General features: G+C 39.8%; 1 protein-coding gene across 4 annotated transcripts in view; it reads right to left on the reverse strand.

The window, feature by feature from the left end:
• LOC110040209 (lipoxygenase homology domain-containing protein 1-like) overlaps positions 1-24,078 on the reverse strand; it is a 63,733-nt gene that overhangs the window by 23,521 nt on the left and 16,134 nt on the right. For all 4 annotated transcript variants that reach the window (XM_089277189.1, XM_089277191.1, XM_089277190.1 and 1 more), the window contains exons 6-27: positions 21,017-21,204; positions 19,910-20,099; positions 19,184-19,368; positions 18,322-18,514; positions 17,404-17,600; positions 16,528-16,693; positions 15,149-15,211; positions 14,855-14,902; positions 14,216-14,379; positions 13,457-13,649; positions 12,103-12,266; positions 10,912-11,104; positions 9,013-9,179; positions 7,796-7,988; positions 6,892-7,058; positions 5,859-6,051; positions 5,216-5,415; positions 4,259-4,409; positions 3,353-3,385; positions 2,317-2,489; positions 797-980; positions 114-307 (exon numbers count right to left, since the gene is read on the reverse strand). In XM_089277189.1, the coding sequence (XP_089133315.1) occupies positions 114-307; positions 797-980; positions 2,317-2,489; positions 3,353-3,385; positions 4,259-4,409; positions 5,216-5,415; positions 5,859-6,051; positions 6,892-7,058; positions 7,796-7,988; positions 9,013-9,179; positions 10,912-11,104; positions 12,103-12,266; positions 13,457-13,649; positions 14,216-14,379; positions 14,855-14,902; positions 15,149-15,211; positions 16,528-16,693; positions 17,404-17,600; positions 18,322-18,514; positions 19,184-19,368; positions 19,910-20,099; positions 21,017-21,204 (3,599 nt within the window). The remainder of the gene's footprint in view (positions 1-113; positions 308-796; positions 981-2,316; positions 2,490-3,352; positions 3,386-4,258; positions 4,410-5,215; positions 5,416-5,858; positions 6,052-6,891; positions 7,059-7,795; positions 7,989-9,012; positions 9,180-10,911; positions 11,105-12,102; positions 12,267-13,456; positions 13,650-14,215; positions 14,380-14,854; positions 14,903-15,148; positions 15,212-16,527; positions 16,694-17,403; positions 17,601-18,321; positions 18,515-19,183; positions 19,369-19,909; positions 20,100-21,016; positions 21,205-24,078) is intronic.

The following is a 24,078-nucleotide window of genomic DNA, read 5'->3' on the forward strand; positions in this document are numbered from 1 at the left end:
AATTGCAAGAAACACATGAAAAATCAAACAACAGACTAATTTTCCAGGTCGTGGAAAGGAGGCCAATATTGTTTTAATCAAAACCACTTCACCAACGTAACTTCAATACACACCTTTCCTACATCTGGCGTGTCCACTTTGAACTTATCACTGTTGCCTCTCTCAAACAGTCGCAGACTCTTATCCTCGCTCAACGAAATAGGCTCGGTTTTGCCCTTGTCTCCAAACAGTTCAAACTGAACTTCAGCCGTTGTTCCAGCGTTGGGTCTGTCACCAGTCTTGAACGTAACTTGGTAGTAGGTTGTATCTGCTCACAAAAGTGAACATTTCAGTTGGCTAGTTCATGTTTCATCAGGAGAACAAAGAAAAATATACAGAAGTGGTCTTTTCCAATTGTGGGCGACTAAGAGCGCGCTTCCTGCGAAGTAGCTTTTAAGCTAAGCGGAGTTAGTACTGTAAATAAAGAATTACCTATTGCCTATAATTTGAGTTAACATCCGCTCCACTCATGCCACTTTTCGTGTTTGCAGCTGATGCCATCTTTTCCCTCACTTTTTAAAGGTCAGTTGTTTTCTCGTGCTGCCACTGATAATGCTTTCCCACGTTTTTACCATTTGCATGTTTTACAGCGTATTCCCCAGGAAAGGGGGGGGGGGAGTCTACACAAGTGTTTGCCGAGTTCTGACTGGCTAATTACACTATGATTACGTCACTGTGTCTACTTATCAGTTGCTTAGTACTAATAACTGAATTCACATAAAGGGCCATCTGTTCAAGGTCCAATGTAATGACCTACCAAGAGGCACCTCGAGCTCAGTCTGCTGGACGTGTTCCACGGTCACTTTATCCTCGTCCCCAGTCCAACAGTGACAAGGGAACACCACACCATCTCCGCGTGACGCCGTGACCACCACTTCTTCAACGTACAGACCTTTACTGGGAGCACCGGAAACATCCTGACCGACTTTGACATCCATGATCTGAATAAGAAAGAATGATTTTAAAAACTAGTGACACCTCTTTGTATGTGCGAGGATCTGTTTTTCGTACCAGCGCACAAGTGAAACATGAGAGAACCCCCCACTGAGGGGCTCTCATGTGAAAAAGAAGGGGATGCTGTTCGGAAAATTTGAATTCAACCTCGAAAAAGAAACAAATCTCAGCATGGCTCGAACTTTATTTGACCCCATAAAATAAATCACTTTGAAATGGACAGACAGCGTTTTTAAAAATATTTCTTCGAGTGCAACCCTAAACGATACCGTGACGGATAAAATAGTGGCGTTTTATCTTGACAATCCTTAATGGACCAAAATCTGTGATTTAAAACGACGAGCATCCACGCGAGCAAATCAAGCACGGAAATACTGTCCTTCACTGTAAATGACAACATCTTTTCCGCAAAACTCGAATAACCGTTAACAAAAAAAATCGTGTCCGGAAAGCGCAGAGTTTTAACTTCCCTCTATCGTCACACCGAAAGCAGGAGGATTTTGAAAAGAAAATCAAATATACTCGGAAACCTGACGAAAAATTATAACTTATCAAAGGTTTATTCGATAACAAACAAACAAACAACACAGTAAACACAGAAGATGCTAATTAACCAAACAATAACGGAAAACAAAGTGACCCTGACCCATCACAGACTGAAGGACACAATGGCTCCCCTACCTCTTCATAGGACCCCCGTGGGGGCAAATTATTTACATCTTGACCCACTCGAACATCAAAAATCTGTACACAGGGGAGAGGGGAGGGTTACAATTAACAAAGCGTTGTTAGATAAGTTGCGTTTGAAAAGCATTAGGCTTAACTTTACTTTTTAACAACAGATTAATGGCAATGCTTTTAAAACAATTACTTGAAGTTAGTTTACATGAATAAATGGAATTTATAGCAGGGCAGCTGATGAGGTCAGCATACAGCATAATAAATGTAAGCAGCTTCACAAACAGCTAAGAGAACAGTGGTAACACATGAAAGTGCTCATTAGAATGGTCACACACTAGGGTTTCATCCAAAGACTTCAAAAGTTATAACCACCTCGCACAGCATGTTAAACAGTACCACATGAAAGTACCGCTCAATAACTTTCATTTGAATGGTCACACGCTAGGGTTTTATCCACAGACTTAAATGTTAGAACCACTTTTTACACCACAATAAACGGTACTACATGGAAGAACTTCACAATAACTATCGTTTAAATGATCACACACTAGGTTTTAATCAACAGACTCAAAATTTGGGGCCAGAGTTTCTTATAATTCCCGTCAACGTTTGCCCCAGGGAATTCCCACCCAAAGCACTTACCCGTCCGATATTAGCAACTCTAGCCACCACCTTATAAATGCGATCCTTCTCAAACTTGTCATTAGGTCCATAGCCAGGTTTGATCTGGATCTGTCCGCTTTCTCCCTTCTCACCGACAAGCTGGATCCAAACTGGAGTATAAGGGTCGGCGACCTCACCCAGCTTGAGATGAACTGGAATAAAACCGACTTAGTCAACGCCGTCTTAAGAGCTACTGCCTGTAAATATGGAGAACTTGACGAAAAGTTCTCCATACATACAAAAGTTCTCCAAGTATACAAAACGTATTTGCTTAAAGATGGTATTTAGCTGAGAGATATGATCAAAGTGTAAATTACAAACTGTATGAATATGAAATCAAGGCAGGTTTCCTTCCTTCTGTACTGGCCCGTTGAAAATGCTCAATTTTGCATAAATACCATCGGCCATCTTGGTTGATCAAGCAGTACTTCGCGGAACTTTCCTAGATTTCACCAAAATGTGAACTCGCTGGAACCTTTGAAGCATAAATTATTTCTGAAAATAGTTCACCAAACGGGTCTTTTTGACGCAATAAAAAGAAAATTCGAATTTTCGGTCCTGACGTCGTTCTTCATTTATTTACTAATTTACATTTATTTACAGGCAGGGAAAAAAATTTCTATTTTTCGAGAAGTCGAGTTGACTATCGCTCACGGAAGACGAAGGCAAAAAGTTCAATTGTTTTAGAAGACAGCATTGAATCTAAAAGCATTAAAATCAGAAATCAACTTCGAGAATCTGAGGTGTGTGGCAAACAATTTTTTTTCTGACTCAATTTAAGCTATTTAAAGTCAACAATTAATTTCCCAAGTTAAGTGAGCACAAAATACGTAACAACGATTCTTGGCGCTAATAGCAGCCAATATATAAGTCACAGCGTGGATCTATGTAGACCAATGTTATTATTCTGAGATTGTGTAGGGCGAATCTCGCAAGCCTCAAAAGCACTAACATAACACAACTGTGCTGACTGAGTACAAAATGACTCAACTACATATAAAAACAATGAACTTACTGGTATAAAGATCTGTTCTTGTCTTTTCATCCACTATATAAAGACAAAAACAACAACCGAATAAGCGTAAAATATTGATTTCCAAAAATTTGTAGATTAAGGTGATTTCATCAGAAAAGAATTTTAAAGATTTTCTAAAACGGAGATCTCGATGCTCTTTATATTTTTTTTTTGCGCAGTATGGATGGTCGCTGCGGTAACTATAACGACCCTACACGAGATTATCATAGGAACCCTAATGATCACAAGCACCGAAAATTCGAAAAAAGGGTTGAGTAAGATCTAAGGAGCAGAACATTCCTCCCACACTGGCGCCGCGTGGGGGTCTTAGGTAGGGCGGGGGGTGGGGAGTTGGAGGCGGGGTCAAAACCAATGTAGTTAGTCTCGTTCCTCAAGCCTCGCCCCTGCCACCTCGCCCGAGCAAGTATCCTCTCCATCAGTCACGTGATATAAAAGATCAGACTGGTTGCTGGTATACGGTATGCGCCCGTCCCCTCAAACACTTTAGGATCGTCGGTTCTCGCCCAGGGGCGAGCTACCAACATTAACTCTTTTAAACTCTAACCACAAATACGTGTAAAAAACAAAAAGCATCCTCAGATAAACAATAATTCACGACGGCTTCTCTGTTGGCCACAGAACGATATTTGCATCGATGTTTTGGGGTGTTATTTTCGAAGAGAGGGAGGGGAAGGGGGCATATCATAGCATGGACTGTTTATTAGCAGTTTATTAGTATTAATTTTTAAATATTAGTATTACCTGATGATTTTTAACCGTGTATAAAGAAATGTTAAATAAATAAAAATAAATAAACAAATCATGAGAATTTTACGGTATCAAATTGAGTGGAATATAATAAAACAAGTTAAAGAACAGTCAATAAGTGATAAGATTAAGATTTACCTGGATCTAACTTGACTTCCTCTCCGGCTATCCAGTTGTTGTACTCAAAAACATAGCTTTCATCCCTTGATGGGATTTCTATGGACAGCTTCTTCAGAAACCATTCAGGATTGCGTCCAGTGTTATCATGACCGACGCGAAGTTTAGTCAGCTAAAAACAAACAGTGTAGAAAGTATTGAGCATTATTTTATTGTTAAGAAACTACTCAAGGTTGCGCGTGTAATTAGAAGACATTTAGATCAGACTTGTGCATAGTTCAAGGCCCTGTGCACACTACACTGGAGGAAATTGAAAACAGAGATTTCACTCTGAAAAAACATCAAATGTTTGCCGTCTACACTACGCCGGAGGAATTTAAAAACGCAACAATCTGCGGTCATTTTGGGTTGGTGTTTGAGGAAAACTTGGGAAGGGAACTCACATGATTATCGTGATGTCAATGTTTTCGAAAAGCTACGTTTTCAAAATGTTTTCAGTTCGCACTAAAACGCAAAGGCGGCGTTTTGAAATTCATCCAGTTTGAAGAGCGCTTTCGAAAAGCTCCGCTTCCGCGTAGGCTTAGACGTAGAAATAAAGCTGCGTCTTTCTCAAATACAAAATCAAAATGGTGACTGTTGGGCTTTTAAATTTCTCCGACGAAGTGTGCACGAAAAACACTTGGTGCGTTTTCAGAGTGAAAACGCCGTTTTCAAATTTCTCCGGTGTAGTGTGGACGGGACTGAAGTTTGTTTGAAGCAACTCTACTAAGGATAAGTGTACAGATTATGATAAATCAACTTATAATCATGCACACAACTTGCAAATAAATCACCAGTTTCCAAAAGAGCCCGGCACTAAAACAAAGTGTCATAAGTTGACAATTTGGCTATTTTTCCAGCCCCTTTTCCTGCATTCCGAAACGCATATGGCTGTTCAAATTACAAACCAGATAAGACGCCGGACAATCAATCAGTTACCTTTCCGACGTCTGCTGTTTCTACAGCAAACTTGTCGATTCTTCCGCGTTTAAACTTAGGCGCTTCGAGTTTGTTTTCACTTTTGAACTCGATCTTCTCAGTCTGTCCGTTCTCTCCGAAGAGCTGAACGTAAACAACGGCATCTGTCCCGGCGAAGGGTACATCCTCTGCTGTCTCAAACGTCATGTTGTAGAGACAACCTGAATAAAAAGAAAATTTATATAAGCAGTTATTACACAACCTACAGTGCAGGTATTAACTTTGCCAAACAAACTTGGATCAGTCGCAGAGGAATGAAGAGTACTGGAGGAAGGAAATGCACTGGTAAATTACAACATTTAGAGAGGAAGCCACATTGGCCTTTGCTGGTTTTCATGCCGGCGGGTCCCCTCTCCTGATCGAATTGGAATTTATAGTGTTGGTTTTTGTGGAGGGAAGAAAACCGGAGAACCCGGAGAAAAACCCTCGCAGCAAGGCGAGAACCAACAACAAACTCAACCCACATGTCCACCACCGAGCCGGAATCGAACCCGGGTCACATGGGTAGGACGCGAGCGATCTCACCACTGCGCCATCCCTGCTCCCCCGAATGCAACAGGCAATGATTACAAATGGCTGCTATCAAGAGATCAATTTTTCTTACTGCCTAGCTGTGGTTGAATCGTTTCACCAGGTACCAAAACTCTGGCTGTTTTGCCATCTCCTTCATCTTCAGCAAGCCAGCAGCGGCATGGAAAAATCACTGGATCTTCGTCCACGCACTGTATCTCAATCTCCTCCACGAAAATTCCACGCCCGCGTCCATGGCTGTCATTGCCTAGAAACACCTTGTTGATCTGTGTATGCAATTAAAACAAACGCTGTAACATTGCTCACTAAGAATAGTGTGACGAGTTTCAAAACAAACTGTTGCGCTGCATTGGCCCGCGAGTGAGACACTTAGTTGCTTGTCAACTTGAAGTTGATGAAGGTGAATTACTGTAACCTCCGTGGAGTGAATTTGAAAAAGTAACGTTTTGAGCGTTAGTCCGTCTCTGGAGATTATCCTGCAAGAGCTTTCTCCCTGGAACTAGGAAAAGATAGCAAGTGCCCGGGATCAGAAACTGAATTTTTACGATACATGTGTTTAAGAAATGGTGTCAAGGGAAGATAAAGAGAACTGCTGGATGATGCGAAAAGCTGCAATGGGCGACAAAAGTAATCAGAGAACTTTTACAAAATGATACTTCAAGTTATACTTCTCAATTCTTCTAGCAATAATTCTCTGTTATACAAGCGAATATATAAAAGATCATATTACAATTCTCTGTTATCCCAGCCTCTCAATTCAATACTGTTTATGTGCGATGATCTGCACAGTCAAGAGATAGAGGGACCAACATTTTTTCCGAAGACACTCAAAAATAGATTTTCACAGTCAAGTATCTCGACATGTCTTTCTTAAACTCATTAATAATTCATCATGTTTAAACAAAGGAAATCATGACCGTGACGGTGTTCCGATATCTGATGTTTGACCTCATTTCGAAACACCTCGAAGTTCGTTAAAAATACTCGTATTTTCAACGAAATGTGGTCATAGAAGGTCTATCGCATTTGACATATTACATCGGCCATTGTAGGTCAGGGAAACACGAAATCACAAAGGGATCGAAAGATTGGATGATTAACAATACCTTTCCAATATCCTTTATATTGACCGACACTCTATACTGCTTCCCAGGCTCAAATGTAGTTCCGTCAGAAGGTGTCAGGTATATCTTGCCCGACTCTCCTCTGTCCCCGTAAAGGATCATGTACAGCTTAGCGCGAGGGTCCAGTACCTCGCCGAGACGGAACAGAACTGAAAAGCAAAAGGAACAAGGTGTGGTTTATAAAGAAAATATCCAATTTAAAGGGGAGACGACCGATTACTCAAACAAGGGAACTAAACATAATTTCACTTTGGAAGAAGGTTGTAAAATTTATCGAGCTAACGAGAATTGCAACGCATGGTGTAGCAGTTGAAAATAAAACAGTCTGAACAAGCTACCAGTCATTGGCTGCCATTTTGACGACAAGATTAGCAAAACATAGGCCAATCTCTGAATGAACGTAAAAAACTTGTTTCTGTCTCTAATACAAGACACAACTAGGCTGTTTCCAAAAACAGAGGGATCAAGAAACAGTTGGCAGAAACAATATCTTCGTCTACTTGAAAAACCGAAGCTTCCAAAAGAATTCAACCACTCTTCATCTCACATTAAACTTCTTGTGAATGTTCGTGACAACCTCTACTCAAAAAAAAAAACCAACGCTTTGCATTTATCCTCGGTAGTGAATTAGTTTTACTAACAACTGGGTTTCTTAATCGATTAATATCATGGGTAACAAATCACTCCTTATTTTTGGCACGAAATTCAACGTTAATTTAAAATTTCGCCTGTGAAATTACAAAATTGCCATGGCAACGTTTGGCACGAAATTTATCGATACAATGGACAAGTCAAAAACCTACGATTGCATGCGTAATTTGTCTGTCACCCATGATATTAAAAGATTACCCCTACTAATTTCACCCTTTGTTAAACCCATGCTTACTGTCATATGGGGGTTGTACAGTTTCTCCGGGTTGTAGAACTCTGCTAGACTTGCCATCTCCTTCATCTTCGGCCAGCCAACAGCGGCACGGGAATATGGCGGGTTCTTCATTGGGTGCTGCAACCTCAACTTCTTCCACGAAAACACCATGACCCGGTCCACGGCTTTCGTTTCCAAGGTTTATTTTCTCAATCTAAATACACCAGATTGATACCGTTAGTATTATTTATGTGGGAAGCGCGGTGGCCTCACGGTTAGTGCGCTCTTCTCCGGATCGAGCGGTCCGGGTTCGAGCCCTGGCCGGAGACACAATGTTGTGTCTCCACCCAGCTGTATACATGGATACAGGCATACTTAATGCTGGAGGTAAACCTGCGATGTACTAGCGTCCCATCCACGCAGAGTAGAAATACTGAAGTCGCCTCATGCTACAGAAACCGGGATAAGCTCCGGCGTGTGCATACTTAAGCTTGCTTTACTTTAATTTAACTAACATTCAGACTAGTATTAGTTTTGGACGACTTTAAACGGTATCGCTGCATACGACTACTTAAACTACGCAAACTTGCAATATTAACCAATCAGAAGCAGAGTCTGTTGTCCTGATATCCTGAAATATCAAATATCAAATCACTGATATCATCAGAGTTTTGACCGCATTTGGGTTCTTTTTAGTACGGTTTAGCGGCATCAGGCACCTTTGTCTCGCCAGGGGTATTTTGGATCGACTACGTCTCGCCAAAATATACAAAGTGTGGCTCGACCAAACGTGCCTGAGTTGCCGCCGAAGCGTATAAGTATAAATACAAAAGGATTCGCCAATTGTTCTCTGATTGGAATACTCGCCTTTAACTGACCCAAGGAAAGCAAGGAAAGTGAAATATCGCAACATTCTAGCTGTTATTCGGCCGTTTCTCTTAATCGCTGAAGAAATGTCAACTATTACTTTGGAATACAAGAATTCGCTTTGAAAAAGTCAAAATTACTTGTAAAACAAAAGCCCATTTATAATTCCTTGCTTGGTGATCAGGCCTTTGACCAGAAGGGAGGCTAGAGTAGCCTTCGTTTTGATACAAACCTTGCTACTTCACAAATTGCAATTGTTCTGTTACCATTCCAACTATTTCTCATCTCTATTATCACAAGGTCAACCTCGCTTTCATACAGAGGCTCGGTTACAATTCACAGAATTTTAAAATGGCGTACGATCAACTTACCGGTCCGATATCTCTGATATTGGCAGACACTGTATACAGCCTTCCCGGCTCAAACTTTTTGCCATCCGGAGACGCCAGATAGATTTTTCCTGATTCGCCTTTTCTGCCATAAAGAATCATGTACAACTTGGCACGAGGATCCGCCACCTCGCCAAGACGAAAGGCGACTGTTGAAAGATCATAACAAACACATGTTAGTAAAAAAAAAAATACATATGCACCTATGAAAATGCCGCAATCTGATTGGCTGAGCTATAGTACACTATATGCTATTAGTAGAATTCTACTGACGTGCTAAAGCCAATGGTGCAATCTGATCGGCTGAGCTGTTCGTATACTATCAGCCATTGCAGTCCACCACTAAATTTTCTCCGATTCTTATTGGTTTAAATTGATCACGTGACGCAATAGAGTTCGTCCGCGGAGAGCTATCAGCCCATAGTGCCCGCCCGAAGAATATACCCGGATGGATAATATTTGCCGTGAAAATTTTTTCTGTAACCAAGCGGGCTTATAGAAAATAAAGAATTGAAATTGTATTAAGTGGGTTTTTTGTCTGTTTTCTTTTTCAAATTTTATTCTTGGCTTTCACGGCTTTCACGGCTTTCATCTAAAACAGTTGAAAATAATTCAATATGATTTTTGAACTGGCGCGCGGAAGAAAATTTAGTGGAGAACAATAAAGACAATAGAGTGTTAATGTCTCGGAACTAACGGCCTGATAGTTGCCCCTTGGAAATTTGATGTTCTTAAAACTATCATAATTGCCCTCGAAGCTTCGCATCTCAAGCAAACATTTGTTTTAAGAACATCAAACTTCCGCGGCGCAACTATCAGGCCGATAGTTCCTCGACAGAGACAACACTCTATTGTTTAATCAGAGTGCAGTGGGGGGAGGTCGTCCACATTATGGCAACGTTTTCTGGTTTTTCCAATGTTTCGAGGAAGATTTAGAAATATTCCTGGATAATTTAATTTTCAAGAACACTAAAGAAAGGAAACTGACCGTTATGCGACTTTAAAACCTCAAAATTTCTCAAGGAACCGATGAGCGTGCGTTTCAGAAAACAATTCAATCCATGCGATTTTGATAGAGCGTGAAGCAATGATTGGAACTCGTTATTTGAGGGAAATTTAGTTAGAAATCTACTAAAACAATTACGTCCCGATTTCTACGAGGTGAAACTATCACCTCATAGAAAATCTCAAGTTCATAACCTAATTGTTAGTTAGAGTATTTTTCTAAGGGCTATCGAAGCAAAGACGTGTTAGTTTAGTTTTAACCTTGCTAAACTCAAACTGGTCACAAACAGTCTTTTACAACATGCACTACCCAATCACAGTAAAGGTTTTGCCCCCAAAGCCAATCAAGAGCAACACTGAAACTACTCGTGACTTGCTTGTTCAACTTTTCCCGCGCTTTTCAAACATTCTCGCTCTTGCCACAGGTTACACGATTTCCCGCCCTTTCCATAGGTGACGTGTTTTGCGCTTGCACGGTACCGGAATTCTAATTCTTAGCTGAACTGGTTATACTTTTTTTCTGGACTGATTTGAGTTCTTCTCTATGAATTCTTTGATTACGTTCCTACAACACAAAGCACGATTAAGCCAACTCCAGTATTAACGTGAATTTTCATTTTTAATAGACCTTTCCCGCATTCCACTTCAGTGCGTACGAACAATAGCACCAGAGCGAGGTTGGGGTGGACATTTTCATACATTAATTTTACCGTATATTTGTCCACCCTGGCCTCCACTTGGCGCTATTGTTTGTTGGAATGCGGGAAAGCTCCATTAGTCCTTCAGATAAATTTTAAAACTCAGCAAAACATTAGCACTGAAAAACCCTTTTAGGTATATATACTGAGAAAGAGAGTAACGACCTATATCACTTACTATCATAAGGTTGTGTCAGCGACTCTCCAGGCACAATCACACGTGTTGTTTTTCCATCATCTTCATTCTCAGCAAGCCAGCAGCGACAAGGGAAAATCACTTTTGGTGCATCAGGTGCAGTGACTTCGATCTCCTCGACAAATACTCCTTTATTACGGCCCTTGCTGTCGTGACCAATGTGAACTTTTTGTACCTGTCGAGTAGAGTTAAAGTATAATTCCGTTACGTTCAATGTAGGGCAAATCGCTGCTGGTTGTCTCGTTACTCGACCATTGTGGTCAAACTTTAATAGCAAATTATGTGGTAAGCTTCTGTCAATCCAGTAAGAACAATGGTAAACAAGTAAACAATTCTCGTGTAACTTTCTAAAGTTGAAAAAAAATCCTCATGAAGTTCTTTTTTTTTTCATCAAGTTATCTGACAATTCAATTAGTTTGTTGGGACATGAGTTTCTAAGAATTCTACTTCACATTCTACTTCTTTTTTCTTTAAAATTCAGGATCTGATGTTCCACAACAAAATCACACACTATGCAGACAGAACTCTGCCTTGCACGAAATTACATTCAGAAAAAAAATATATGTAGTAGCATCGACTCTCGAAAAGGACCAAGAATGGTTTCAACTACTAGTGCATGTTATCCAGAGACAATTAGAGCAGTTTTCCACTGAGTGTCGTAAAACCAAACCAATGTCATTACTCTAACCAATCACAAAGGACACAGAAAATCCAATGAGCCAATCAAATCAATCATGTAGATGACACAAAGCGCGGGAAACGTGTGCGATCGAGTTACAATTGGTTTTAGTTTTCCTTCTGAATGGATAGGAATATGGAACGATTTTTTTTTAAGCCAATCAGGGTAGCGAAGTAATGCAAAACCAGTTACTCTTCGACAAGTGAAAACCGCGCTATACACAATGAACCAATGAGAACTCAGAGCACACAGTCGTAGACGTTTCAGACACCAGACGCGGGAAAACACTCGTCACTGTGTCGCGCGGGGACTGGGTTTGGATTTGCATCTGATTGACTGAAGGCGCAATTTTTTTAGACGAGTCAAGTGTCATATAACGCAGAGAATAACGCCCTGAAGAATAAAGAAAAACAACTTAGGAAACGACTGCATTCTGTGAAAAAGTGCACCAAAACCTGGATAAAACCTGCGAGGAGGAATTATCAATGACTTACATTGCCAATGTCCTTAATGTTGACAGTCACTTTATAGAACTTGTCTGGCTCAAACTTAGATCCATCGGGCGACAGGTAAATCCTCCCAGACTCCCCTTTGTCACCGTACAGCACCATGTACAACTTGGTGTCAGGGTCCAGGACCTCTCCAAGGCGAAAACCAACTGTAAAGAAAGGTATAAGGGTTACGTTACACTATGGTAACAATTCTGTTGTTGATTCTGTTACGGTACACGAGGCTTTTCTCTGGACGTGCAGAGTCAAATCTACGCGAACCCAAAATTATAGCCGACAGAATCAAAGTAGAAAAAACTAAAGAAGAAATAATAAAACGACAAGGAGCAAAGATAATCACACTAAGAAAGAATAACGAATAACAAACGTGAAAACTTTCGCCTGAATTTTTCACGAAGTGAGATGTGTGCCGCATTTTGAATATAATTAGGGAGTATAAAGCCTGGTTTTCACTAGCGACACAAGCACAAGCCCAGGCACAAGCGCAACAAGCAACACGGATGAAAAGCACAAGCAGATTCTGAACTGTATAGGCACAAGGTAATCTGGATCCAGTGTTTTCACTGGCCAAACATAACCACGTTTGGTAAATAGCCATGCGCTTGTGTTATGCCTGAGCGGTATTTCCTTTTTCTCTTGTTGTAGCGCAAACGCAAGCACAAGAAAAAGGAAAAATTCTAATCCTTGTGCCTGTTCTTGCGCTTGTGCTTATGCCTGCGTCAAGGCCATTTTCACGGTGAAATAAGAGTTGTTGTACTTGCGCTTGTGCTTGCGCCGCTAGTGAAAACCAGGCTTAAGAAAATCAAGAAGGCAACGGGAACGGGTATGTCACTAAACAAAAGGATAAACGACCAGGACAATGGCTATGCACGTGCGTTATAAATCTCTGTACATTTCTTTGCCGTCCTCTGCAAAACAACAACGTGAAATGACCAAGTTCTGCGTTGTTTGGAGAACGTGAACCACGATTACTTATTTTTAAAAATCTATGTCAAATTTATCGCTTTGTTCCAGATTCAGTTTGTGATAGTTTTGACATTGACTAACAAACTTAATGACTTTAGAGAATCGTGACATTCGCAGGCAAAATATAATTCATTTTCTAATCGACGTTGTCCTCGGCATCGCCGTCGTGGTTTCTTAAACTCCCTGCTACTAGACTTTGAAACATAAGGCGTGCGAAGCAAGCCATGCGTGCCGTTTTTCCCTCTCCAGACCGCTCTCGGCTTGCTCCGCCTGCCTGTTTCTTTCTTCACCCTATAACCCAACAGAGAACCTGTTTAAAGGCTACCATTTGAAGGGTTAAAAAGTAAAAAATTCGTTCAGAATCCATGCTTACTGTCATATTGTGAAGTCAGCGACTGTCCAGGTACTAAAACCCGTGTTGTCTGCCCATCATCTTCATCTTCAGCCAGCCAACATCGACAAGGAAACACCACAGAGGGACCCTTGGGAGCTGTAACCTCCACTTCCTCGACAAACACCCCCTGGTTGGGGGACAACCCCTCCTGACCCATGCTGATGTTACGAACCTGAAATTCATCAATGAAAGTTTCGGTTTGAATGTTCACTCTGATCTAGAGAAAAACTTTATGCAAAGGTTCCTAAGAAGCCTATCATAACGGACCCTTAGTCCGTACATGTAGTTCGTGATGTACAGGTTGCGAGAGGAAGTTGCCAGAATGCGAAAAAAACCCTGGTTTTATCAGCAATCCCTCTCATTTTGGGTGTAAATGAGGCAAAACAAAAAATCACAAACTGAATTCCATTCACGACTTTTTTTCGCCGCTGTGTTCTATTTCTCGACACGCCGCAATAGAAAAAACGCTCTAAAATCCAGCTGAGAGTCTGTGTGCGTTGAATGAGAATCCCTACGAGTGACTTTTTCAAAGAAATATTTTATTTAAAAGAAGCAAGTCCTATATTCCTGATCTGTTATTTTTCTTTCCTTCTCTCGGCCCCGGGCTCTCGGCATCACCTGATGTGACAAATATATGAAAAATCTACAAGACGCCCAAAACTCTATCACTGAGTGCACATTAACAATAATCTTCAGACTCCACCCTCTCCTCCCCTGACACGCTCAAATTGTCCTTACTTTCCCCACGTCAGTTGTCCTGACATTGACAGTGTAGAGCTTTCCAGGTTCTAGTTTCCCTCCCTCTGGTGTCAGATAAATCTTCTCTGTGTCTCCTCTGTCACCGTGGATTACCATGAACAGCTTTGTATAAGGATCCAGCACCTCTCCCAGTCTGAACGACACTGTTGATACATTAGCTTAAAATTAATGTCATCAACACAAGCAGTACAAGCTCAGTGTGGAGTGAAAGAGACAGCATCGGGATTTACACCTATACAGAAAATTGTTAGACTGTTTTGTGTATCAGTTATGTGACTGTGCCAAGAAAAAATACGATACAATCAGATGGCTACACAGTTTCCCACATGTACTCTGACGATTAAATGTTAATGAATGAGAATTAAATGTTTGGAATTTATAACCATGACAGACGGAATTTATAAGGCACAGGCAGACAAGCAGGCAGAAAGGTGGGTAGGCAGGCAGAAAGACAGACAGACAGACAGACAGACAGGCTGGCAGGCAGGCAGGCAGACAGACAGACAGACAGACAGACAGACTGTGAGACAGGCAGAAAAAATTATTTGCCAATAAGTAGATGCATGGACTCAACAACAACTACACTGTATAATAACATTTAACCACATAGAAAACTACCTTGATATTCAGCCATCTCTGGTTCAGGCTCCGGCTCAGGTTCTGGAGCTAAATTCAACAGAAATGTAATCATCACATTGAGTAGCATTGATTCAAGTACCATGAAAACATCATCAAAATCACCATGAACCCACAGCCAGTATAGAACAGGGATGTACTTCAAGTGCGAAAACACTGAGTCTACAGTGTATGTTAAGAGCAGTGTCATGGACTGAAGTCCTGTTTATGAGCTGGACTAAACAATGAGTATGTGCATTTAAACCAAAACCTCAATTAAAGAGAAAAGCCACTTACCTGCAGACTCCAGTGAATTCTCAACAACAGTTATATTCTCCTCTTGGACTGTATCCTCATCAACTATTAAAAAAAGGCAACAAAGCAAACATTGCTGACTTGAGAGCTGAACTATAAAATGTACAGCACTGTTTATACCTGTATCTCTAATTCACAAATTTGGCATCATTGTTTACATGTAGCTTTGAGTACTTATAATTCAAAAACGGCTTGGTAACCCTTTCTTATTACATGGAATCGTGATAAACACAATAAGATAAAACTTTTGGCAAAGTTTAAAACAAAATTCTGTAGGCAGAGTTCAGAGCCACCTTAACTTTTTGAAAATTTAAGGCAACAGCAAAGAGAACCTCACTGAACAAAAGATTTATGAGCAGGACAATGGCTATGCATGCACATTACATTACGTCTGAGAACATGTTTGGGCGTTTTGAGGAATGAGGTGAGAGTTATAGCCACGTAGCTCCTTTGTATATTCCTTTTGGAATTAAAAACTGTTATGCCATGTTAATTTTAGTTCAAGCACGCTTTAAGACCAACAGGCACACAAACTATCTTGTGGAACTGATTGTACATGTGGAATTCAAACTGGTAAAATATAAATTCACTCTTTACTTCATGTCATCCTCACAGTCACCACCATCATTGCTCATGCTCCCCCCTATTGTGTGTGTTATCATGGACACGGCACTGAGTCTTCAGTGCCTCTGCCAGCAGGGGGGAGGGTGGCTGGTATCTTGGGGTTGTAGAATCAACAAGGCATGCCTTCAAAATTGGAACCTGATACCTCGATTGCCTTGATCGCACTACATTTTCTCAAACCTTCGTTGCCTTCGTGTTGTTTTCACATGGGTATTCTTTTCATCTTTGCTGCTTTGGGAATTAGTTCATGATAAAATATTAAATTTGCATTCTCAAACCGAGGCTTGGTGGTGATTTTAGCCAGTCTGATGTCATCACGCATAAGGGCGATTAAAAACTGTTACACCAAAAACACTACATGTACATGTAGCTATGCCACAAAGTAAAAATTACGATGAGGTACAGTTGTACCAGTCCAGAGTGTTTGCCCTTACTTCTTCCATAATATTAACATTATTGATTCATTTTTTTATTTTTTTGCTCCTCCTAAGAGTGGGTGGCTAGCCACCCAATAACCCCCCTCCCCCCTAAATCCACCCCTGCTACTGTCAAACTAACTTCTCGGGGGTAGCCTGTGATGGACCAGCATTCCATTCATGGGAGAATGTAGTGCATGTAACTACAGTACACGAATGCTATGTACAGAAAATAATGATATGTGTAACCTTCTGGCCTGATACATGTAGTGGCTGATCAAACATAGTCTTTATTTTACATTGTAATAATGTTTACCATACCAGGATAAACTTCAACTTCGATGCATCTGTCCTCGTCACCAGTAAGCCACCGGTTACAAGGGAACATGTACTTCTCGTCACGTGATGGGATCTCTATCCTCAGTGACTCTAAATACCACTCTGGGTTAGGGCCGGAATTATCATGACTGAGACGAATCCTCTCAACCTGGAGAAGTTCAGAAAATAATATAAATACACTGTACATAGACACATATAAAATAATTGAAGTATACACTCCAGTCAAAATGTGTATTTATTTCTGCATGCACATCATAGCGTCACACAAAGATCCAATAGGCTACACAAGTAACACCATCATAACTGGCATTATAATTGAATGGGCATGCTGTAAGGATTCCTCATCTCTCCTTTATATGAAAATATTGTGGAGGTAAAGCTTAGTATACATTGTACATGTAGAAGCAAAATTATGTACTAGGTTGTTTTAAAATCCATCGACAGAGGAACCCCAATATACCTGTAATGAGCCCAGGTGTATAACAACCCTGGTAAGATTAATGATATTCTTAAGCCCGGTACATGGTAAAATATAGGGGAAAAAACCTTTCTATAATGAACCCCCATTATCCCCCATTATGAAACTTTGCCTTAATGGGGTTCCACTGCATCACAAATATATAATAGCTAAAGTGGAAACTGACCTGGTTGCAGCTGTCTTAGACACAATAATATAATTTTGTCTTTAGTAAGTTGAAAAGAAATTATTTTACTTAATCTGTAGGGAACAATCTTGGTTAGGAAAACCTGATCCGTCTGACTGCCATACAGGTACCATAGCACAGACAGTGCACACTAGTGATTGATGGAAAAGAAAAAGAACACTTGCTTGTCTAACTAAATACATCTTTTACTCACTTTGCCCACATCCATGGTCTGAACAGTAAACCTGTCTGTACGTCCACGATCAAACCTTTTCAGGGTTTTCCCAGATTCTTGCCGCAGCATGATCTTTTCAGTCTGGCCCTTGTCTCCAAATAACTGCAGAGTCACATTAGCATCTGTACCCGCATAAGGCATGTCACCAGTCTTAAATGTCAAGTTATAGGCAACATCTTCAAATGAAAAAGAAAAATGTACTGTTTAAAAACATACTTGAATAAATGCTTCATCATCTGTACAATCATTTAACATGACACTTTCCCTAACATAACAATAACAATGCGAAACAAATGGAATTTGGGGCATCGAAGAAAACACTGGAAATTTACATTAACTATAAAATGACAAAACGGCAGATTAGCTGTTAAAGAAACTTTTTTTTGAGAAAGTATGATATGCTCAATTGGTATTTCCAGAGAGATTGGAGGGGGGAGGAATTCAACCAGAAAACCTCCAAGTGGGGGTGGGAGGAATGACATTTTATGGAACATTACTTACAGATTTTACAAATTCTCTTTTGTAAAAATACATTTACATATTATGATATTATGGTACACCTGTATTAACAGTCATTGACTTTTTTCTGTTTACAATATTTGTTTGTTTATTTGTAGTGTCCTCAATTTGCACAGCACTGCTACATGCTCTGACTTTTATCAATGATTTGTTTAATACTGTATTCTATAAGAATTCACATACTGTACACATAATTATTGTTACACTGTACTTATCATATGACTGAGAAAATAACTTCATCATGATTGGCTAGAAATAAGGCAATTTATGTTAATTTTTAATTGCACTGTCATGAAAACGCACATTCACATGTAATGTAGCTACTGTTCAGACACTGTATATGTTAACGCATAAATATTATTTCAACACGACACATACTTTCAGGTCTTTTCACAGCTTTTCCAGGCAGCAATTCTCGCTCCGTTTTACTGTCCCACACATCCTCTGCCAGCCAGCACGCACATGGAAACATGACTGCTGGGTCGCCATCTGTTGGCACCACTCTGACACTGTCAACAAACAGTCCCTTGCCATAACCTCGACTGTCCTGACCCAGACGGATCTTCTCAATCTTCAAAAGAAAACATAACAAATTCCTAAGTTTGTTTACATTTCAAGTTCATCGTTAAAAGTACAAGCGTGTGTTACTACTACATTGCCCAGTTTACATCCTCATCATGTGCAATACAATGAACTCTATGATCGCATTTGACCTTGTCAGAATAAAGATAGTGAGAAGCGTAACAGTGTCGCTGTGTGGGTGTTGACAAAATGGCAAACACTTCTGTGAAGAGGATTTAAATAAAGTTTTGAACGAGATTGAAGTAATTATCCTTATCAAAAATGAGATTGGGTCTCTCTTGATTTCTATGCGCAACGGTTGGCTTGGGCTGGGTCCTTATCGACTATTGCATGTTAGTATAAATCTACTAGTGTTCTATCATGAATGCCATTCTCTGATTGGCTACGCTACTCACTATCTATTCTGTTGTAGATAGTGAGTAGTGTAGCAGCATGCACTGGGGGCCACTTATTTGTGTTTTCAAAGTGTCTTTGAAGAGGATTTAGATTAAAGTTTTGATTGACTACTTCATGTACTTTGTAGATTTATACTAATAAAAACAATTACTAGTCAAAGATTATTTGCTCTTGATTTCTATGTGTGATAGCTGAATAGAAATCTTCAGCTCATAATTTAATTGTCAAACAGAAACCTTAAGCTCATTATTATTGCTCTTACCCTTCCTATATCGACAGTCAGAGCAAGGGTGAACTTATATGTTTTCTCTCTTTCCAATGGTTCTTCTGGCCTCAGGAAAACCTTGCTTGTTTCACCTCTCCGGCCAATCAAATAGATGTAAAGTGTTGCTTCAGGATTCAGTACCTCTCCAAGACGCACAGATACTGTGTGGGTTATGTCTGACTCTAAAAGGAACCAGAAGACAGTTTTTAAAGCAAACAATTCTAAGAAGCACAATAAAACAATACAAAAAGACATGTAAAGTAGGTAAAAAAAATTATTGTCGCCTAATAATTATACACTATACAAATGGTTCAGAGTCTTCAATCTCTGATCAGAGACAGGAAAATTGTAAATATATTTATTTAACCATGATATTTAGCCTTTTAGTATAATTATGTAGTTTGCAAAACATTCATCTTTGCTGATTTCAACATTTACATGTACATTATTTAAGTCATTTTTCAACCTTGATGCAACTTTGCATAGAGAAGGCATTATAAGCTTGATATGAACTGACTTGAACATTTTCAGAGCTTGGAAAATGTTTAGTAATTGGTGACAAATCTTTAGCAATTAAGGAAAGAAAATAAAAGAGCCCTGCACAACACCACTTACACTCATATTGGTTAATTATTTTAATATTATTAAACCACCTAATAATTAAGTAATAATTTAATGTTAATAAGTAACTGCTATGATCTACATGTATTTATCAATGGCTACCTGAGGTATGGGGAGTCCTTGTTCCAGGATAAATTTCTCTTTCTAATTTGCCATCTCCAATGTCTTCTGCCAACCAACAGGAACAGGGAAAATACAGAGGTTCTGCATCGTCAGGTGCAACTTCAATGTCATCCACAAAAATTCCCTTGCCACTCCCATGGCTGTCATGACCAACACGGATTCTCTCCACCTTACATTAAAATCACATCAAGAGCTTATTGAGTTTATTGTACCACATAGCAAATAGGTTTCAGTTAATATACGTGTACGGTATGACATCTACTTATAAATTTTGTCTAGTCAATCACCTGCAATGATTTCTGCCAAATTACATGATTACACTTATTAATGAATTAACACAAATGACAGTGGAGACCCCATTAATTTGGTCCCTAATGTGCCACAAAAATCTGGCCACATAAATGTGATGGCTGCATTGAAGTGGTTTTTTAAATAAGAAAAATGACTGAGTGAGCTTTTATTCAAATCATACAATGTAAGAAGGTGGCTGTCTTAACAAAGTGGCCGTGAGGCGGGGTTCCACTGTAAGCTGTCAACTACACAAACCTGGTATTTTCATTTCCACAATCAGACAGATCAAGATTAAATCACGCTGGAAAATAATCCTCCAATGATCTCCAATAGTTTTGAGATTTAAAACTAATTGTAAAGACACAACTAGACCACGGGTAGTCCCTCTTTTGCTTGGTGCGTCGGGCATGACCATACATGTAAATAAAGCACAAGCAAAAAATGGCCATGCAGTCCTGGCCATGCGAAATCCTTAAGGTGAAAAGTGCGCGAGGGCATTGTTTTTCTCACAGTTTTCTTTCGCGTCATGCAGGACAGACTGAGCAAGAGAGGGACTACCTCATAGTCTAAGACAGATGACCATTCAGATCAACGAAGCACTTTACCGCTTTACCGCCTCATATACCTTTTTTCTTTCTCCTTAACTCTTTACTAGCTGTACGTCAGTGTATTACCAAGTAATCATTCTGGAGACCATATCTTACCCAGTAAAACCAACGCACAAGAAAAAACAAAAAAGTTGTAAATATATTATTTGAGACAATTAATATTTACAATAACATTAGATTCAGATACCTTTCCTATATCTGGCATCTCCACTGAGAATTTGTAGGTCTTTCCCTCTTGAAATGTATCCGTTGCAGTCCCTGATGGGCGGAGCACAATTTTCGTACTCTCTTCATTTTCTCCACACAGTTGCAGGTAGAGTTTGGTGTATGGATCCAACACTTTACCCAGATGGACAGACACTGTGTAACCCTTGTCTAAATTAAAAAAAAAAAACAGTCATAAGATTAATGCTGATTGAAATTTCATCAACTTATATTAGTTAGTAATTACTCAATTTTTAATTTGTGATTCTTTCTTTTCAAGGGAGGGGAACCACCATTCATTTTTCATCTCGTATATGTACAATACCATACTAGGGTATTTACCTAGGAATAAATGTCAACAAATCCAGATGGACAATTAAAAGTGCAAGATTTAATTATCTATAAACAGAACAGGTAAACACTGCTCATGCGTCTGGTCACAAATGGAAATTTTCTAACAATATTTCAACCAGCCAATTGTTGCTACATGTACTTGTTTACATTTGCACCAAAAGGCATAACTATAATTGAAGGGGTGAGTGCAAAACCATGCTAAGTGACGATTTGGGTGAAAAAAAAAATTTTCGCGAAAGGGCTTGAATTTTTGCATGTGGTCTTCAATGTAATAGAAAAACGCGGCCCTGTATTTTTGTGGCTGGATTTTGCTTCGTTTTCGAGTTATAACGTATGCAAAAATACTTGGCTTTTCCCAGCCATGTCTTTAGGAGTTTATTTGTTGAACAGCAAACAGGCAGACTGTTTATAGTGTATGAAGTCAAAATCAAATCTCACAGCATATATAGAGCGGAAATCTGGGAACAGATTGTTTACATCGGCTATTGTGACGTGAGCACAACACGTGAATCGATCGAGCGGCAAACGAAATACCATCGAACTAAAACGAGATGTGCCGCATTAGAGCTCTGTCAACTAATATCTTAAGCATTGTGTTAAAGTACCTTGTGTGCCTGCCTGGTGGTTGAGAGGCATCATAAAGCCTCGATAAACCCGTAAGTCATCAGCACGTTTTAAAGAATCAAAATGTGTTCTGAAACTTCGAAGGTAGCTGATATACCGTAATCGTGTTATCGGCGTTCGAAGTCAGATCAAGCCAGGCAGCAAAGTCCAAGAGCAGTTCTTGCCCAAGAAAAATACCCTCTCGTGAGTTGTGGCCCATTTGCCAAGCGTTGCTAGTGTCAAAGTTTGGAAAGCGAGAACTGGTTTTTGACTTATAAAATTTGTCTTGTATCGACCGCCATGTTTTCCCGCGCACGAGGTGTAAAGACCCTTCCCGGCATGCATTGCGATCACGTTCTGCTCGCGTTTCTCGAACTGGTAACTAGACTGTTTCGGCTTTTTTCATTTAAAGATAATAATGGCCAACAAGTAGCGATCGATTGTAACATAGATCTGTGATCCAGGTTGCTTTGATTTTATTTCATATCGGCATGATTTGTAGTGTTTTGAACTTCTGGGATCAGCGGACATGCAGATGTATGGAGACCCGTACGTTGCGCAGAAGGGTTAATTTGTTAAACTGTTAGGCGGTGCATGACATAAAGCTACGATCGCGTTTGTCGAAAAATATGTATTATCTCGTGATTTTTAGCCATTTAAGACGTTGCTGTATTTGGAAAAGTGCCTATTTGATGTTTATTTGTTCAGTGCAGATAGTCATTGTCCCAGATAACCAAAGTAAGTTCCAGATGTTAACACTATTTTCCGGCCGCCATATTTTACCTATTTAAACCTGAAATCAACATTTTTGAGCTTATACGCTGCGTGAAATCAACATTTTGCTGTTTTCTAAGTGAAATCAACATCCTTGCCGTCACGCGTTAACGTGAAATCAGCATTTTGACCTATTTAGAGCTGAAATCGACATTTTTGAGCTTATACGCTGCGTTAAATCAACATTTTGCTGTTTTCTAAGTGAAATCAACATCCTTGCCGTCAAGCGCTACCGTGAAATCAGCATTTTGACCTATTTAGAGCTGAAATCAACACTTTTGAGCTTATACGCTGCGTGAAATTAACATTTTGCTGTTTTCTAAGTGAAATCAACATCCTTGCCGTCACGCGTTAACGTGAAATCAGCATTTTTACCTATTTAGACCTGAAATCGACATTTTTGAGCTTTTACGTTGCGTGAAATTGACATTTTGCTGCTCTCTAAGAGAAATCAACATCCTTGCCGTCGCGTGTTAACATGAGTCAACGTTTTAACCACTTTTGACCTGAAATCAATAAATTTGAGCTTATATAAGTTGCGTGAAATTGACATTTTGCTGGTTTCTAAGTAAAATCAAAGTCCTTGCGGTCGCGGCGGGCCGATCCTTTCTTATAATAAACCGAGGCGAGACTTCGACTTATAACAAAGGCTTGGCTTGGCTATGATAACAAAGGGTCGGCTCTGTTTATCATAACAAAGGTCCGGCTTCGTTTATTTGAAGACCTCGGCGGGAAAAGGGCGCTAGGTATTTTAATCAAAAGTGAACTTTGTCGAAAACGCTCCAAATTTCCCATACAGTTTTGTGTAGGTATGTTTAACAATGTCCCGTAGTTTTTCCGCTAAGCTTCCCTTCGTTTTCGAGATATTGCGTATGCAGAAAAACCACTCGGTTTTCCTAGCGGCATCTTTATAAACGAAGCAAAAACCAGCGACAAAAATACAGGACCACGTTTTTCTATTACATTGAAGACCGCATGCAAAAATTCAAGCCCTTTCGCGAAAATTTTTTTTTTCACCCAAATCGTCACTTAGCATGGTTTTGCACTCACCCCTTCAATTATAAAATGAAAATCAGGGATAAGGACTGGTAAGTTTTCCTACAGTGGCTACCATGATTGTTTTAATCATTCAAGGCACACACTTGTGAATATCCTCTGTAAAATTTACAAAGTTTAAGACAGGGAGGCTCCTCGCCGAGATCCAATCCCTTACTCTTTTGTATACCATTTCTACAGAAAAGGTACCCCTTTAATTGAAAAGAGGTACCCCCTTCACATGCATTCATAAATGGCCCATATTACAATGCATGAATA

Source organism: Orbicella faveolata, unplaced genomic scaffold (genome assembly GCF_042242905.1).
Source record: "Orbicella faveolata isolate gen_17 unplaced genomic scaffold, um_ofav_v1 contig_46, whole genome shotgun sequence".
NCBI classification, from domain to species: Eukaryota; Metazoa; Cnidaria; class Anthozoa; order Scleractinia; family Merulinidae; genus Orbicella; species Orbicella faveolata.